The sequence below is a fragment of the Trematomus bernacchii genome, unplaced genomic scaffold, assembly GCF_902827165.1.
Source record: "Trematomus bernacchii unplaced genomic scaffold, fTreBer1.1, whole genome shotgun sequence".
NCBI lineage: Eukaryota > Metazoa > Chordata > Actinopteri > Perciformes > Nototheniidae > Trematomus > Trematomus bernacchii.
The window spans coordinates 20578075-20596940 of NW_022987973.1; the positions used below are offsets into that span (position 1 = coordinate 20578075).

An 18866-nucleotide genomic window follows, 5' to 3' on the forward strand; every position below is an offset into this window, starting at 1 on the left:
TCAAAAACCAAAATCCTGCATCTCCACCAGCAACAAAATCTGAGTAATGGAGGAGTGGAAAGGCTTGACCTTATCTCATCATGTAACACCTGAGACAGATTTAATTGAATATATGCACATGTAGAGATGATTGTCCCTAAAAATCTAACCTTGAATTTCCAGCTCCTCTATCAGTTGGTGGATGAATTGGATACGAAAAATAAGCTTTTAAAAAAACTAAAATATTTTATTCCATGTGCTCGGCTGTCTTTGTGAAGTGGCGCTGCAGCAGGTACACAAACACGGCTATATTCACGACAAACTGGATAAAGCCTATGGAGGAAACTCCGTAGTTCACATACAGGAAGCCACCAACCGTCGGTCCCACTGTACGAAGAAGAGATTGGACGGATGCACACAGCCCCAGCATCGTGCCTGAGGACAAGAGCAAAGCAGGTTTAATAACAGCTGGATTACAAAAAGTGGGCCTGTAGTCTTCAGATTATTTTCTGTTCTTTTTGGTTTGAGCTTTTAACACATGACACTGAAGCATAAGAGATTAGAATTTTGTAAGATGACACTTCATTCCCTTAAATAGTTTAAAGCCGCAGTAATCAGATCTGGTTACAAATCAAGTGAACAGAATGTCCCTATGTGAAATGTGAGCCATGGAAAGAGTGCCTGCTGTTAATGGTTTTATGAATGTTGTGCAGAAAGGATGCAGGAGGAGCTCACCTGTGTCAGAGGACGGTACATTCTTGGTGAGCATGCTGTCTGTGATGACGTTAAACGTACTGAGAGCAAACATCATCGGGATGACGGTAAGGCAGAACTGGAACACATTCTGCATGTAAGCCTGAAGAAAGAAAGAAATAGATATAATAAAAAATAAAATAAAAACATTTCCGAGCAAGAGGTGCAGGAGGTAAAGAAGATATCCCCAGAAGATAAAGTCTAATGAGTTTGGTTATCTGCTCTAGCAGTACTGGCTGGTTCAGACTTGTTGCTTGAAGTGAAATATTTCAACCACTATTGGATGATTGTAGAAGAAATACAAAATGAAGGAAGATATTAGGAAATGATAAACAAGGAAAAAACATACAGATTGAATCATTTGGTTTCACCAAACTGAAACAAAGCCGTTTTTTCAGGTATTATTATAAATGGACTAGTGCAGTTTTTTAAATACACCCAGCCTATGACAGTATAAGCCTTGCATTTGTGCGTGTGTGTACCTGAGCAAGTCCCACCAAAGAAGAAATTCCTATGGACATAAGCAGCAGCGAGCCCTCAGAGTATCTCGCAGTCATCCGACCGATCACTCCTCCCTGAATAACCTGAACAAACACCCAGGATTTATTGACTTTGTCTTACAGATAGCATCATGAGTGCAAAAACTCACTTGACGTGACACTTACCATTGAAGTTATACCAAAATAAGCCATCAGATAGCCGTTCTGCTCGGGTTTCAGCTTGAAGAACTCCATTGCAATGATTGAGAACATTACTTGAAAAATCCCTGAGGAAAGAGAAGAGCAGTACTTCAGAGAACAGAGGAATATGAGGGAAGAAAGTGTGTGCTTCACACAGAGCACATATGTTCTCTGTGGAATCTCACAGAAACTCTCACCTGATGGTAAACCTGCAATTATCTTCACAACAAAAGTCCGCATCACACCTGGAAACTTCAACAGTCTTGTGATCTCTCCCACGTTGAATATTGACTTGCTTTTGTTCTCACCTGCAGTGAAATCAAAATGATACAGTAAATCTTTAGGAACAATACCTGTTAGTTAAGATTCTGTATAATCGATGACAAGCAACAAAGGATTGGCAGCTGTCAAAACAACTCTGAAAAAACTTTTTCCAACCATAACAGCATACTTATTTTTGTTTGCTTTTCCCCATCATCATCACCAATGTAACACATCAGTGTAACCCAAAATCACAATGTATATTTGTCTTTTCCTTCAAACAATACACAAGTTATTAGTAATTAATGAAAGGCAAAGTATTACATTTGTTGAAGATGTAAAGCTTTGTTTAATTGGAATTATCATTTTTAATTTTTATTTAGTTCATATATTGTATTTTTTTTTAAACTAAATTCAAAACAGGATTGTCAAATGTACCTCACACAGACAAACACAAATACATCAGAATGGCGTTATGTCAGTTTATTCAGAAGAGGAGAAGGAAAAACTCTAAAGTTTTTTCCCCATAATCCTTAAATCGGACTGCATCTGGACTTTACTGGATGTTGGTGGGAGATGGGACCCCTTTGACTTTTCCTCTGATGGCACCTTGACTTTCTTTGCCCTCTTGGTCGCTTTATTCAGCTGTTTTTCGCTGCGCTGCGCTTTTTTGATGTCCACTAACTCAGTCCCCAGTGTTTCAGTCAGACTTCTGTACATGTTCCTCTCTGCTGTTACTGCCTTGAGCTTCTCTTTCTGGTCCCTGATCGTCGCCTGGCACTGCTCGAACTGCACAGCTACCTCGGTCACTTTTTTCTTCAGCTCCTCACAGAGCTTCTGCGTGGCCCTCAGCTCCTCCGCCTGGGCGAGCAGCTCTTTCTGTAAAGACTGAACCTTCGGGTGAGGCACCTTTTGTCTTGGTTGTTTGATTTTGCGAGGACTTTCTTGGATTATGGCTATTTTTTTCCCCTTTTCCTGCATTTTTTTGCTCTCTTTGAATTTCTCCTTCTGTGTCTGGAGATCTTTCTCACACTTTCGGAGCTCCTGCTTCTGTTCCTCTGCATTGCTTTCAGTGATGCACCTCTCCTTCTCGAGTGTCTGCTTCTCTAGATTGAGGAAGTGGATTTCCTTCATCTGCTTTTTGCACTGACAGTCCTTCTTGTTCGCGCTCGATTGCTGGTAGCAAATCTTTTCACGCAACTCTGAACATTCAAGTTTGCAGCGTAGCAAAGCGTCATTCAAAATGTCTCTCTCTTTGACCACCTGGTCCAGCTGTTGCTTCAGGTGTTGCTGCTCTGTCCTCTGGGTGAAAGCCCCCTGCTTCACTGACTGGAGCTCTTTTTTAACTGACTCCAGCTCTTCTTTGACAGTTTCATTTTGTTTATGCTCTCTCTTCAGTTCAGTTTGCTGGAAGGCCATCTTCTTACCCAAAGCAGACAGTTCATTTTTGCAGTGCAACAGCTGGTTCCTCTGGTGGTCTCTGTTTTTGATCACATTGTGGATTCTTTGCCGCTCTGCTTTAAACTGCTCACAATCAGTCACCAAAGACTCAACCTTCTTCTTGAAGATCTCGTTCTCCTTTTCCAAAGCTTTGTTTTTCTTCTGCATGCAGAGGAATTCCTGTTGAGCATCGGGAAGGATGGATGACAGGACATAATGATGATAGGCTGAAACGGGGCCTGTCTTGTGCAAATTGTTTTCGTCAATGTCAGGTGCCAAGCTCTCCATCTTCCCTGTAGATCTCTACAGAGTAACACTGGGTCTCTGCAAGATTTAAAATGTATAGTTTAAAGCCAAGAGCACACAAGAGCGTTTTTTTTTTACCGCATCGTAAACGCGAGGTCTTGTGCAGCTACTTCTCAGGGGCGCTGAGGCAGTTCGCGCTTAATGTTGCTAAGCAACCATCTGAACTTCTTCAGGGTGTTGTTCTTTAAAGTTGTATTTAAATAGTTTTCGTGGGACAGCAGTGTTTGCCATGGAAAACGGTGTTTCTATCTCTGCTTTGCTCTAATCTGTGTGTTTGTGTTTGTGTTTGTGTTTGTGTGTGTGTGTGTGTGTGTGTGCTGTGTGTGTGTTCCGGACACCGGCATTTGAGACCCGACAGCGTCTGACATCGTGAGACATTTTAGCAGCGGTGCTCATAACATGGAAATGGGTGACACACTGGACCGATCTTAACGTCGGGGTAACGATAGACCCGCACTGAAATCAATTTAAATTAACCTCCACCATTTTGCCGTACACTTGTGTTTACGGAAGTAAAGATATCTCTCGGCTGCAATTGGTTGTTTCTTGTCACATGACAAGCGGTGCCAGCGGCTGCATTCCACAGGTTCCACAGCAACTACTTTATTTTGTAGTTTGCTTATTAGTCAAACTGTAGTGCAAATTCAACTTAGAGACGGTGATGTAAAGTCATGCAGCCATGACGTAGTTTGTTATAAGTCGATAACGTTAGGTTTTTACTACTAATGTGATTTTGGTCAGACAGTGAAACCTGCTCACCAATAGGCTACTTCCTAAAACCTGTTTCCATAAACCTGAACGTATCAGCATTATACAGATTACCAAAAGCTGTGAACATTAAGTGTAGCAAACAGAAGTGTGTCTTACTATCTTTGTTGGTTCTTGTAGCTTGAGCTTTGGTAGTTGTTGGGATAAACTTTAAAACCAACAGTAAACTGAAGGCACTCCCCACAGCACCAACACATGCAGTAAACGTCTCTCTGGAAAGAAATGAAAGAAGTGTGAGGCGGACACAAATATGGAAATGTTATGTAGATAGACATAGATGTTGTAAAAATAATAAAAATGATACCCACTTAAATATTATTTATACATTACAAAGCAAATTATCATATTATTCTGTCCATAATGTTTAGTTAAAGTCATTAGTTTACTTTTAGGCGACATTGTTCAAGAGAAAAAGCTGTTAATACCACATTCACATATTATTAACTTATGAAGTTGTTAAAAGATTAGCTTCATGGGCTCCTCACTACAGACAACAACCCCTTTTACACTATAATAATTCAATATACTTTCAATATCAAAATATCCATTAGTGCAGCTTTAACATGGGAACAGCAGGGGTTAGAAACATGCTTCTCGTCCTAACTTTAGTGCTTCATTATATATTTATGCAAAGAATATTTCCAAATCAGATAACTTTGGTCAACATTAAAGAGTAGTACAATGAAGCTATAGTCTAGAGACTCTAGTACACCTATTATTCATAGCTTGGGGAAAAAATCCTTTTGACAATAACTTTCCAACTGTGAATGTTTTAATTCTCCTAGGAGTGTAAAGTAATAGTTACCTTATTAACATTAGCAGCAATAATAATAATAATAATAGGTCAGACAATGATTGTATAACTTAATATAATCATTAGGAAACATAGTGCAGAGAAGAGCTTCACCTGCAGTATAGAAACAATGCTGACCTCGACCGTCTGATATAACCAAACCTACCCTTTCCTGAAAAACATCACAAAATGTAGACCCATTTTCCAACAAACCACATACAGTGAGACTCACCCATAGCGTGTGTTAAGCTGGCCGCCCAACGTGGATCCTGCAATCATTCCGATGCCAAAACACAGACCTATTTTGGATAAAGCGTCTGCCCGTTTATCAGGTTCTGAAAGGTCCGCAACTACCATCTGAGATGCTGCAGGCAACGGATGAAGACATACAAGCAAATGGAAAAAAGGTTTAACATAGAAATTTGGTTAAATATTTCAATAACAATATTGCACGTTGGTTGTAACTCACATCACCACTTGATATCAAAATGTTCTTTAAGATCACTTAAGAATATTATGAATCCTTTTTTTTTATGTATTAGGAGTATGTGGTTAATATGTAATTAACTGAGCTTGTAATACAAATAGAATAACCACCACTTCTTAAGAGATGATTAGTGACAGTTATTGAATGTTTCTCAAAGGCAGAAGAGAGAGTCTTAAAAGCCTGTGTTTCTAAGAAATGTTTGAAGTTTAAAATGTTAAGCTTAGTGAGCAGGATTGTAGAAGCATGGTGCTCACCAGGTAGAACATGCATGAAGACTGTGGGGACTTTGTGGAGGAACAGCATGGCAGGACTCGATGCGATGGCCAGCAGCAGAAAGAAAACGATTGTCGCAGAACACGACAGGGACAAAGCTGCCCGGGCTCCGAAGATATCTGCAAACCTGCCATCAACAACAGCACCCACATTTTCATCTGGACAAAAACATTGTAGGTTGCTAATATTAAAACACATAATATGTATTACATTACATTATATCATTTAGCTGACGCTTTTGTCCAAAGCGACTTACAATAAGTGCGAAAAAAAAGAAGATTAAAACTCTGAAAAACAAGGAAAGTGCAGATATATTCACTTCAAGCTAGAGCACAGTAAGTGCTGGTGAATTACATATATATGTTTTCTTACCTTCCAAACATAGGACCACCAAACAGCTGGATTAAACCAACCATGGTTTGCAAATAACCAAGCCACAAGGTGTCGAAACCAAGTTTCTTTGCCAAATACTAGAGAGACATAATGAAAGAACAGATACAAATTCACACAGTCATGTATGGCATGTAAACAAGCTCACAGCAGATTTCATCTTGATATGAGTTGATTCTTCCAACAGATTCAGTGTTGTAGCATTTGACACTCATTTTGCCTTAGAAATGACGCAGGTGACCTCTGTTTTTAATGTATATCATGTTTATTATACGTTTGTGTCATAGGATGGTATGAAAAGAGATTCCCATGTTTACAACTTCCTCAAACAAAAACATACTGCTGTTTGCAGTAGTACTCTATTGCAGTAGCTGTCAACCGATTACAAAAAGTATTAACTCAACATGGCACAAGTCCTTTGTCATTGTTACTAGTTTGCTTTTGATGAATGTGGCTTTGAGCCATGTTTGAGAAAGGTGGTGGTGACTGTAGTGGTTGAGGCATTTCACTACAGATTTTTTTCAGTGCAGCCAACATCAAGATTACATATTAAAAGCTGAATCAACCTTATAGACTAAATAAGAATGCTCAATGTTTAAACTACTGTGATTTTCCTTACATTTTTACATTTACATAATCTTATGAATTCCATTTCTACCATAGTTCCTTGTATTCTCTAGTAAAAAATTAAAAGGTCACAAGACTTTTGTGTGATTGTGTGTATTTAAGTGGAGCTTTTATTATATGCAGTATTTTCACATTGTAAAATTAGTATTTTAATTGGTAAATAATCTAAATAGCCTTCTTCTAGCACCACTAGATATCATTATATAACTGACATATGCTAACCTGCCTCCATAAAGGAAAATGTTTGATATAGTAATGTAAATGGACTTTACTGATATCACGTATGTCGTGAATGCTACATTTGTGAATGCTGGACTTTTCACATGTTATTAAGTAATTTCTCTGAGGTTATCTAACCGCTTACAAAAGAGAATGCAGCTGCACATTCAATGAATCGTAGTAAAGACAGCTACTGTTAACCTGTCCTAGGGTACACATCATCACGCTTACACTCATAATAAATACCATTTGTAACCATTCATAACAACATCAGTAATAACATTTATGCATTTCCGGGAGAGTTTTCGCATTCATGGCAGGCACGGAAATCTCAGCTTCCTGCTCTTGCCATTACATAAATACTCACAGGGGTGACGGAAAACTGTAAAAACATCCATGTGATGTCCAAAGTAGCGATGAGGTAAACAATGTTAATAATTTTCTTTCTTTTCGGTTGGTCTATAACGTGAGCCTGGATGGGAACTGAAGCTTTAGCGGTTTCCTCGGCTGTTTCTCCTCTTGCACTCATTTTGCCTCTTGTATACACACTTTTATATCGTTAGTGTTACCGCCAAACGTAAACTAACAGTCGGTAGGAAGCAAGCTGCAAGACTTGTTCGGTAACAAAGCCTTTGACACGGTGAACTTTCGCATAATGTGGCTAACCTGAGTTTAGTTGTACTTTGGAACCGAACATAAGGCGACAAGGAGGCGTTACCTTAGTACTGCCTTGGCTTATTTAGTTATTGTCCCTCCCTTATACAATCTTTGGATCATCATCCCACCGATGGTCCCTAAATGTCTCATATGCAAGCTAATGCTATGCAGAGGTGAGAATTAACTAAGTACATTTACTTTACTCCACTACGCAGGGCCGGTCCTTGACATGTTGGTGCCCTAGGCGAGATTATGATTTGGTGACCCCCCCTCCAAGCAATACACAATAGAATATATAATGAATAAATGAAAAATCTCTACAAAAGACCAATACACTACAAAGACTGAAACGTATTGACATGTTGGTTATATACATAAAGAAGGTGTGTGTGTGTGTGTGTGTGTGTGTGTGTGTGTGTGTGTGTGTGTGTGTGTTTTATTTCTGTTTGTCTGTATTATTGTTATTATTTTTAGCTTACATATGTATTCTGCATTTTGTAAGTAATTGCTGTTGTCTAATTTGTATTATTCTTATGTACTTTTAGTTATTTTATTTAAAAAAGAAAAATGTTGTGTTTTTGGTTGTACATGTTGTGTATTCATCTCAATAAAAATGTGATCACAAAAAAATAAAAAAAATAATGTAGACCTATTTAACTCAACTTAATATATTTATTTTATTAGGTCATTTAACTTTTTTGTGAGTAGAAAATACATCAGACACTCGCTATTACAAGACATTAATTTATTAGTCATTTTAAAGTGTGGGGACTTTAAATTTATTTTGAAACTTCTCATTTAGCCCTTTAGTAATCTTATTTTGAAGCGCGTAAACGCCCTCCTCCCGGAAACATGCTCCATCACATCCCCTCTGTTGTGTGTGCGTGGGGGTTGTCGGCAGGCTGTCAGATGAGGACGTAGGTTTACAGTTTGAGTACATTTCTTCTCATTTTATGGCATGTAGATATCAGAAAGCACAGAGTGACAATGCAGATCCTCACCCCGCATGTTTACTGGGCTCAGCGGCACTCAGAGATCTTCCTCCGGGTGGACCTGAGCGATGCAAAGGTAACCACGCCAGCTTTAACTCTTACAGACCTGTCGTTTACTGATAAAGACATATGGTTTAATGCCTTTAATCTTTAATATATTAATGCTGTGGGTGTAAAAGTGGCTTATTCATGTTTAACATATCCCTATGCTAACGGCTAGCCTAACCGTTGGCTACCGTTACACCGCTATTTTGACCTATGACGTTTATGTGTGATGCCCAGAAGAAAATTGATAATACGTTAATAATGTAATGTTACGCATTTGTTCTACGTCCAAACAAAATATACGTTTGTTTTTTACGGCAACATACACAGTGTAACGGGAGCTGATAACAATGTATTGTCTGTCGGTTTATCTTTAAGCATTAAGCTTAAAAGCTGTAAATTATAACTGGACTTCCTTGTTAATCACTACTCTCCACCGCTGTCAACTACCACTAAAACAAATACAATGATATAAAAGTCAGAATAAATAATTCAATAAACCCAGCTCAATACTAAATATATTGGAATGTTAATGCTTTCTGTCAGCCAGTCAAAACCTGTATTACTACTACTACTAATAATCATTGTGTTTATTTTGGTGATTTATCGTCACCTCATCACCATCTATAACTGACTACTTTTATCTTATTCTGTTGGCTAAGTGTTTGCATTAGTTACAGGTATTACTGGTTTTCCTCCTCCTCCTCGTCCTGCATCGGTTCGACAATGATCCTATAAAAGATGCATGACTTGTAATGGTTGTTCTGGATCTTGTTTAGCCCCTTAGCAGAATGGCTCAATGATCACTGAAACAGGCTGACAGAGGAACACCTGTCATGTTACGTATTTAACGCCAACTTATCAATAAGGAAAGACTAAATATAAAACATATAAAATGTGTTTCTGTATAATGCACTTAGAATCATTAACACAAATTACAGCCTATAAAATGCCCAAAAAGTTGAAGCCACACCTTCCTTCTTTACGAAATATATCGTTTTAGATTGTGGATATTCTAATATAGCAAAAGTGTATTTTCCTGGTTTTAAAGGCTGTATTGCAGTAAAGCTATGTGTTTTCTTAAACTTACCATACCGCTCTATTAGTTGCCCTACTTATCATCCCTATTTGTGGGTATGATTTATTGCATTTATATAATATTACAGGGCTGTTGTATTTGACTGCAATACTTAGCTTAGTGTACATACATAATAAACTGGGTACTTGTTTTAAAGGGTTAAGTCTGGGTTATTTTAAATGTTTGCAAAAACAATAATGTGTGGCTCTCACTAGTAAGTCTTTTGTGAATTAAGACAGATATATCTATTTTTTTGTGACATAGAGCTCCTTTAATAGCCAAAAACCCAATAACACCATCCTTCTTCTTTAAACCCTTATTATATGTATATATATATATGTATATGGGCTGTTGAAAATAGTACCCAACAAATACTTTTTTTAGTTTTATTAAGTAAGATATATAAATAACTACATTGGCCAGTTGTCTAAAAATAATGAATATATATTTGTTTAAAAATAATTACACCTTCAGCTTATCCTTACATTTGTATTTTGTGCGTCAGTGTCGGGTTGGTGGTGATGGTTGCTGTTGTGTTTTTTAGGATCTCGACATCAGTGTACAAGAAAACAACACACTTCAGTTCAAAGGTCAGTATTTACATGGGTGCTTGTGAGGGGGAAACACACTTGCATAATGAAAATATTGAAGCAAAACATTTTCTTAATAATCTTTAAATATTTCACATGATTTATTATATTTGACATGATGGCAATTCATATTGTTCCACAGCACAGGGCCATGGAGCTAAAGGAGATAATGAATACAAGTTCAGTCTGGAGTTTCGGGAACCTGTTAGAACTGAGGTAACAATATTTTATTCATCTCTCACTTATGTGTGTATAAATTGATTTTAATATTGAGTGTTGTCCAATTAATTTAAATGTAATCGAAGTTGCAATATGGACTGATGCAATGTCCAAATGTCAATAAGCTCAATATTTTGTAAAGACCACATATATGAAAATGTAATTTTGATTAAAGTATTTTCATGCTGCAGAGATGTCTATAAACAGATTCTTACAATCTAAATAACTCTTTGTCTGGTACACATCAATCATTACACCATGATCATTTTTATACATGTTTCAATGACAATGTGACAAATGTTTTAAAAAGAGAATTTTTTATTTATTTTCAAACCGTGCAGCCCTAGTTATATTGAAATGTCTTGTTTTTGCACAATTGTAATGTGATTTAAATAAGTACCCGTGTTCAGGAGGGCATTATTGATGTGTTTTCCTACAGTGTATAATAACTCTATGTTGTCACTTGTTGTTTCCAGCAGTACTTACAGATACCGAGATATATATTTAAAATTAAATAATTGCCTTAAACTATAAAAGGCAATACATATTATAATTTTCACAGCAAGTACAGTATGCACATTGGCAAATTTCATACAATTTCTCCGTATAATGACTGCATAAATGTACCTTCTAGAAATAACTTAAGTTGATATGTGTTCAAATGTGTCCTTTAACCAAGTTATTTTCAGTCAGTAGTTGATCAAATGTGGTTTCCCTAGCTACTCACATTACATCATTGCCTTCTGCTTGTCTCAGTTACGAAACCTGATAGACATTGTAATACCTTTCAGATCAACCATAAGTCCACCCAGCGTCAGGTGGACATCAAGATCAGGAAGCAGGAGGAGCGCTGGTGGGACCGGCTGACTCTGCAGGAGAAGAAGCCTCTGTTTCTGGCTCCAGACTTCGACCGCTGGCTGGACGAGTCGGACGCCGAGATGGAGCTTCAGGCTAAGGTACTGTGAACATAAAATGAAGTCCACACTGAAAAGGCTTTTGACTGATGAGGCAAATGAGTAGATGAACCGGTTTTATGGGATCATTCTAATTTCAGTTAGGACAGTTGGTGCTATTTGTAGTCCAAGCTCAAAGTTGTTTTAAATACGATGTCGGACTTCACTGGGATTTTACAGTAATGTGAACCCCTTTTACACATTAGTTGACAAAGCCACCATCCAAAGGGATGTCTCTTTGTTTGGAAAAACATAGCAACTATTACAGGAATGCTTGCCAATTTCTCAAAATGATTCAATAAACTGTGTTGGAAAGAAAGGTAAGAAAAGCAACATTTATATGTTTTAGAGTCTCACAGACATAATCTGATCCACCCCTGCTGTTTTTCTGAATGGTTTGGCTTAGCATATATCAAACATTGTAAGACTCCACCACGCTGTCTAACTTTATATATATCTAAATTATATTTAAATATATATATTTGCAATATTCCCGGTGCTAGACCTTTAAATGGCACCTTTTTCTTACTACGATTGAGTGGACTGTGTTAATATAAAATTGCACAATTCATTATTATGAAATTAAAATCTTGTTTTTATGTGATGTGAGGTAATGTAAATGGTTTCCTACTTCAAAAATTGCACGAAACAATGTTTTTTATGGTTTGATTTCTTTCAGGAGGAAGAGAAAATAAACAAGATAAGTGTGGAGTCGAGAGTTCGTAAAGACCGTGAGTCCCACTGTGCTCTGTGCTACCTTCCAAACATAACCTCACAGAAGTACTTCTCATGTGTTAGCAACATTAGCATCAGTTATTTGAGTTATATTCTTCTCTTCCTCAGCGTACCTTGGGCTGAAGAGGGGCTACTTGTTTATGTACAACCTGGTGCAGTTCCTGGGATTCTCCTGGATCTTTGTCAACATGACCGTTCGACTCTTCATTCTTGGTCAAGGTTTGTAGAGGAATACGTTTATGTCCAGGTCAACCAGTTACCCCGCAGTACTGGAAGTTTGCCTAACCATTTTTAGAGTGTTTCTGTAAATACAAGATATCTGCTTTTCCTTTGTTTATTACTGACAATAATTTGGTCTTGAAGCCACAGTGCATTACATCAAATCTTATTTAATTACATGTAGATTATTAGATTCTGCTGCAAAGACTGGATAAAATGTGGCTATAATCATAGTATGCCATAAACAGCTGCGAGCAGAGACATTAACCCTGCACACCACAGTTTACTTGAAGTAACTTTAATGTCAGTTACATTGTTCTTGTGCTTTGTTCATTACATCACACGAATCTCAAAGATGATCAATGTGAAACAGTTGAGTAAAAGCAGAATTGGCAAACTGTAAAGGGATGGACGAAATAAAGATAAAAACCTGGGGCAAAACAGACAATTGCACTCCCTTTAATAGCTTTTACATTTCATGGGCTGCATAATAAATAAGACATAATCAGCACCACTGTGCAGCTAAATGAAACACACAGGAGGTCCAGAAACACAGAGAGAAAGATAGAGCTCTGTGTTTTTGTTTGTGAGGCAGCGATTCACAGATGAGCTCATTTAAATTGAAACAGGAACACGGCTACGCGGCAGGGATTTGTTTTGCAAATGATGAGGATTATGAATAGACGCTTATGCAATGTGCGGTTCAATTATGTCCGTTTGTTTCTCTCTCCCTTCACAGACTCGTTCTATGATACCTTCCACACCACGGCCGACATGATGTATTTCTGTCAGATGATGGCCGTGCTCGAGGTCATCAACCCCTTGCTGGGTCTGGTTAAGACTGGATTCTTTCCTGCTATGATACAGGTAGAGAGAATCACTTCATGTTTTATTCTGATTTCAAGCCTGATTATGTAAACCCAAGTAACACCTAAACATTTGAGTCATCAAAAAGCAAAGTTACTTTAATTTAGCTAGTGTAAGTTGTCACACATATGGCTAAAAGCATGTGGAAACCTGAACATTACATGTGATATTTAAACATCTCATTCCAAAACCATGGGCGCAAATCTGCTGCATGCTCCACTCTTGGGGTTTCAAGCTTTACACCTGCTGTAAAGAGTATCAGTGACCTAGTTTACAATCATCACTAATGTATTCCTTATGACCTGGGCATGCTAGAAAAGAACCAGTTTGTAGGATTTGATGCCATTTGCTCTAAGGCGTAGGAAAAATATGGCTGACATTGAGCGAGGGGCCCTATAATGCTGTTTGGGATCTTCCCTTTCCTGTACTGTGTGTGTGTACTGTGTGTGTGTGCATGTAAATGGTCTGCAAAGGCTAAAATCCCAAGGTTCCCTCCAGAGGGAGTTTCTCCCCCCCGGTGAGCTTGTCTGAAACTCGACCAACAACCAATCACATGAAACTCCCGCCCCGGACACACAAGCACGCGGTTTGATTGGCTAGAGCTTGTACTGGCATATGATTTGATTGGCTGACGCTTCTGCCGAAGCTTCAAAAGTTGAACATTGCTCAACTTTTGAAGCGAGCAACACGAGCAAAGCGAAGCAACGCTCCCAAAATGCAGTTCGGCAAAGCGTGACGTCACCCCATTCAAAGTGAATGGGCAGAAGCGTTGAAGCTTCAACGCACGCCGCCGTGTGGACGGGCCGTAAGGGGCGGGACATTTCTTAGCAGTTGACCAATCACAACAGAGCCGGCCAGCTACCAATCAGAGCAGACTGGGCTCTGGTTTCAGACAGAGGGTGGAAAGAGGTGCTGCATCACAGGCAGTATGAGACAAATAACGAGCTTTTTGAACATTAAAGCATGGAGACATGTCACAGTAGAGGCACAACATATAATGATGAAACCTGAATATAAGCATCAAGGTCCCTTTAAATATGGGGCAAATGCTGCAGATTTTCAGACAGTTGTAAGCAGTGGTGTAAAGTAACTAATTACATTTAATCAAGAAGTTTACCTTTTAGATACTTTACAGAATTGGATTAATGATGTACATTTCACAATCTACCCTGCAGTATAGAAAGTCATTCAAACTAGCTGCACCTTTACCAGCTTTGAGAACACTTTAATGCAGCAATAATTATAATCAAAACATTTGATATATATTATTCTAAAATGGGCCAATCTGCATAATGAGTACTTTTACTTATGGTACTAACTATTTTGATGCCAATACTTTAGTACTTTTACTTGAGTAACATTTTGAATGCAGGACTTTTTCTTGTAAAAGAGTATTTCTACACTCTGGTACTTCTACTTTGACCCAAGTACAGATCTGAGTACTTCCTCCACTTCTGGTTGTAAGAACAGTATTGTCTTAAGCATCACGATCTGATACTTTAGCATTCATATTTAACATCATGTGAATAACAGTATCTAAACTCTGTCTGATGGTTCTCTGTTGCAGGTGGCAGGGAGGAACGTTATTCTGTTTGTGATCTTCGGCAGTCTGGAGGAGATGCAGAACAAACCTGTGGTGTTCTTCGTCTTCTACCTGTGGAGCACCATCGAGATCTTCAGGTCCGTCACATCATCATCCTCCCCTCTCTGCTCAACATGCGTAACTGCCTCCTCTAACACAGGCTCTTCCTTCTCCACATCAGGTACCCGTTCTACATGCTGGCCTGCATCAGCACAGAGTGGAAGCTGTTGACGTGGTTGAGGTACAGCCTCTGGATCCCTCTGTACCCGCTGGGGGTCTTGGCTGAAGGTTAGAGATTAGAATACTGAGAAAACAGTGGCATAGACAAAGTTGGAGGGGTACACATGAGTTGTTGCTGACTCTGTGTCTTTCTGTACCTGTTTCCAGCGGTGGCCGTGATCCAGTCCCTGGCCATCTTTGATGAGACGCGTCTGTTCAGCGTCCCCCTCCCCGCGCTGCTCGGAGGCTCCCTGAGCTTCTCCTACACTCTGCAGATCTACCTGGTCCTCATGTTCCTAGGTGAGACATCCCTTACCTTCGACTTACAATAAATGCAATAAACCATAAAGACACCAAGTCAGAAGAATGCAAGTATATTCACTTTGAATAAGCAAAACCATTGTAGGTTCTGGAGCATTAGCTTCAAATGTGCTAAACCCTTTAAGTGCAAAATGTATTTGTGTGTGTTGGGTTTAGTGGCCAAGATACAAGCAAGACATCTGGGTATTCAGTCTGTGAGGAAGCGTAACTTATCATGTTGACATTCTAATTCTAAATCGGCATACAAATGCTGTCTAACAAAACTGACAATGTATGCTGCTTAAGGAAAACTCATTTAACTGCAAAAGACAAAGTCATAATAAAGACAAATGTATTTCGATCAATAACTATTTGTTATCAAATAACGATTCATAAAATATGAAGTCAGACATTTGAAGCTTGATTCATAAACCTCAAAAGAAGCGGTGATTGAAAATGTAGAAAAAAGGCATTTGGAGTCCGCTGCAAAGTTCAGTTTGTAGAGCTGCCCACATACTGGGGCTTGGTCCCGATGCGAAGGACCCGGGTTCGAATCCAGCCTGGGACCGTTTGACCTGTGCTATCCCCTCCGTCTCCCCCTTTCAACACTGTCATTTAAATAAAGGCACTGATTGCAGAAAAAAAAAACTAAAAAACTGAAGACAACATGTGTTTTATTAGTTGCATTATAAATGTCTAACTGAAAATGTCATTTTCATGTGCAAAAATGTCCCTGGAAACAGTTTTGAATGAAGGAATGATTTACTTGTGTTGTGGAGACGGGGCTTACGAATGTGTTTGTGCAGTCACCCGATAAGACAAACATTACAGCTAGTCTATCAGCTTCATACTGACGGCTTTCTTCTCCTCCCAGGACTCTTCATCAATTTCCGGCACCTGTACAAGCAGAGGAGGAGACGATTCCGCTCGAGGAAAAGGAAAGTCCAATAACTCATCAGCCTATTTTTAAAACACCCTGAACTGCCGTCCTGTTAAAGATTAAGCAAAAGGTTTATTTTCCTCAATTGCCTTTCTCATTTTCTACACACATACACTGACCTGAAGGAGGACTTTTCCCCTTAATCCTCCAATGGGTGAACTTTCCCCAGACCACATCCTGTTTATCCTTTAACAGCTGCACAACACACATCACCTGAAAAAACTGTACATCCAGTGCTTTACTACTAGTGTGTTTATTCTCTTAAAAAATGTCATATTTATCAAGATGTTTGTCCACGTCTGCAGTGGGACATGGAGTCCTATGTTCCACAGTTAGAGTGGTTAAAGAAAACTCTTTCTGGGAAGGCTCAGGCAGATTTGCCCTTTTTGTTTTATTTATTGCTTTAGGATTATTTATTAATTGATGGTCTTTGTTGGATCAAAACTCATAATGTTTTTAGATATCTTTTAACCCATTGAAGAAAAATCACTGATCCATCATCGGTGATTTAAGGTAGATAAGCTCTTGAGAAATGGTCAGATGTGTTTTCCAAACACTGAGCCTTGTTTGTCTCAGTCAGTCATTCACGGCTTTGAATATTATAAAAGCCATGCAAATTACTTTTAAGAGGAATTTTGATCTATCTATCTTTTCATGAAACACACAATCCTTCCTATTGGCCTTTACACTAGTTGTATTGGCAACCTATACAACGATTAAGCTTATACTTTGTGACCTACAAGGAGGACATGGGATTGACAAATTATGATTGAAGTATTGTTTGTTGGCTTTTTATGGTAAACGCTAAAAAAAACACGCTAAACATACAAATAGCAAAATAGGAGAACGTTTATTTGAGGATAGGAATGGAGGATGAAGTTGAAGGGCTAAATAAAAAGGTTATCTTTTTATAACTCGACAAATGCTTTTGGTGCATTAATGAAAACTCAGCTGAGTACATTATGCCAGTTCTGAATTGACAGCACCTCCAGAGTCCAGTTTTATCTTCTTTAAAGCACCATGTCACACACTGACTCTCTCCAGATTTTCAAATCACGCCTCAAAACATATCTCTTCACACTCGCATATCCACCCTGATCATTATCCATCACACATCCTCTGTTTTTATTTATTTGGTTATTTGATTGATTGATTTATATACTGCATTGTCTTGTTTATGTTTCTTATGCTGGTGTTATCTATTGTGTATCTTGTTTTTTATGTATTTGTACGGCGACCTTGAGAGCCTTGAAAGGCGCCTATATAAAATAAATGAATTATTATTATGTCAACATTTTAAAAAAAATGGGCAACATTGGACACCAGTGGTCATTTGAATAAATCTAACAATCTGCCATGTGGACACTGACATGAATAGAAGGAACACAACAAGCACACACTGTTTTCTCTGTAAGTATACACAGTTGATGTGTGTATGGTCAGTGTGCCAATTAATGCAAATATATTTTTCTACCATCAGAAGCTTACACTACAATCATAGAAATGCAACTTTTTGTTGTTCTTGGTCAAGTGACAATTCTCTTAAATGTGTCTGTTAGGAGAAAAAAATTAAACTCTTGGCCAGGTCACTCTTGGAAAAGAGATTTTAATCTCAATGAGTCTTTTACCTGGTTAAATAAAGGATGAACTCCAGATGCACCAAACATCTTTTACAATCCAAATCTGCTCTTACCCAGGTGTGACGAATGACAAATCCCACTGGATCTTAAATTGGAGAAGTGTGGCAGATGGTTTATTATTAGCACTGACGCTTCACACTAAAGAGGGGGCAGGTGTTCTTCTACTGTGAAACTGAGTGAAGAAGCTGAGCACAGGCAATATTGTTGAAGGATATGACATCATCAACAATGAGCCGTCCACTTCCTGTTCCACCCAATCTGTTTACCCTTTAGACTTTCCATTTGTTTTGGATTTATTTGTGTTTATTCAAGTTGTTGATTTTAATTTGTTTGTTTCAGTTTTTTTGTTTGTTTTTTCTAATGGTGTTTGGGAAAGATGTGTACTTGTCATAAAGCTTGATTTAGACATTATTTGCATTTCAAAAGTCTTTAGGCAGGGACATTCAGACTAACGCTGCATTTTGATCACAAATATGGTTTCCTGCCTAAAATAAACATCAGTTTTCTAATTTTGGAGGTCGGGTGTTTTTTTTCTCTCAACTCAGTTCCTTTTATAAAATGTAAAAAAAAAAAAAAAGTTTAATTAATTGTTTTACATTTCGCTGCAAATAGGAAAGGATGGATGTTGTTGGAGATTCAAACGTATTAAAATGTCATGAAAATGTTTCCATTTCAGAACCATTCTGGATTCTTTTCAAGGCGACATAACGGGTCAAAGAATGTCTCATCAGTGTAATTTATTTAGTGAGCGTTTGCCCCCTGCCACTCTTTAAGCCCCCAGCCACAGGGGTTTTCACTTTGCCTGATTGGACGTTTTCTCTGTGGCTGTATTCACCTTCTTTTGTTCCGTCAGG

The 18866-nt window shown here is 38.4% G+C and overlaps 3 protein-coding genes across 3 annotated transcripts; 1 reads left to right on the forward strand and 2 right to left on the reverse strand.

The window, feature by feature from the left end:
- Positions 1 to 205: 205 nt before the first annotated feature.
- slc22a18 (solute carrier family 22 member 18) lies at positions 206 to 7694 on the reverse strand. Its single transcript, XM_034117157.1, has 10 exons — positions 7344 to 7694; positions 6113 to 6210; positions 5722 to 5867; positions 5213 to 5345; positions 4287 to 4399; positions 1610 to 1720; positions 1398 to 1498; positions 1215 to 1316; positions 715 to 835; positions 206 to 414 (listed from the first exon to the last, which is right to left on the reverse strand). Exons 1-10 carry the CDS (start codon positions 7503 to 7505, stop codon positions 227 to 229), a joined length of 1275 nt encoding a protein of 424 aa, XP_033973048.1. The 5' UTR covers positions 7506 to 7694; the 3' UTR covers positions 206 to 226.
- Positions 2068 to 4265, reverse strand: LOC117471897 (cilia- and flagella-associated protein 58-like). The gene has a single exon (XM_034117158.1). It carries the CDS (start codon positions 3399 to 3401, stop codon positions 2184 to 2186), a length of 1218 nt encoding a protein of 405 aa, XP_033973049.1. The 5' UTR covers positions 3402 to 4265; the 3' UTR covers positions 2068 to 2183.
- An 810-nt stretch (positions 7695 to 8504) lies between the features above and the next one.
- LOC117471778 (very-long-chain (3R)-3-hydroxyacyl-CoA dehydratase-like) lies at positions 8505 to 18524 on the forward strand. The gene is made up of 11 exons (XM_034116991.1): positions 8505 to 8701; positions 10293 to 10338; positions 10481 to 10554; positions 11349 to 11513; positions 12190 to 12241; positions 12354 to 12464; positions 13204 to 13331; positions 14899 to 15011; positions 15095 to 15201; positions 15301 to 15432; positions 16307 to 18524. Exons 1-11 carry the CDS (start codon positions 8621 to 8623, stop codon positions 16381 to 16383), a joined length of 1086 nt encoding a protein of 361 aa, XP_033972882.1. The 5' UTR covers positions 8505 to 8620; the 3' UTR covers positions 16384 to 18524.
- Positions 18525 to 18866: the final 342 nt, after the last annotated feature.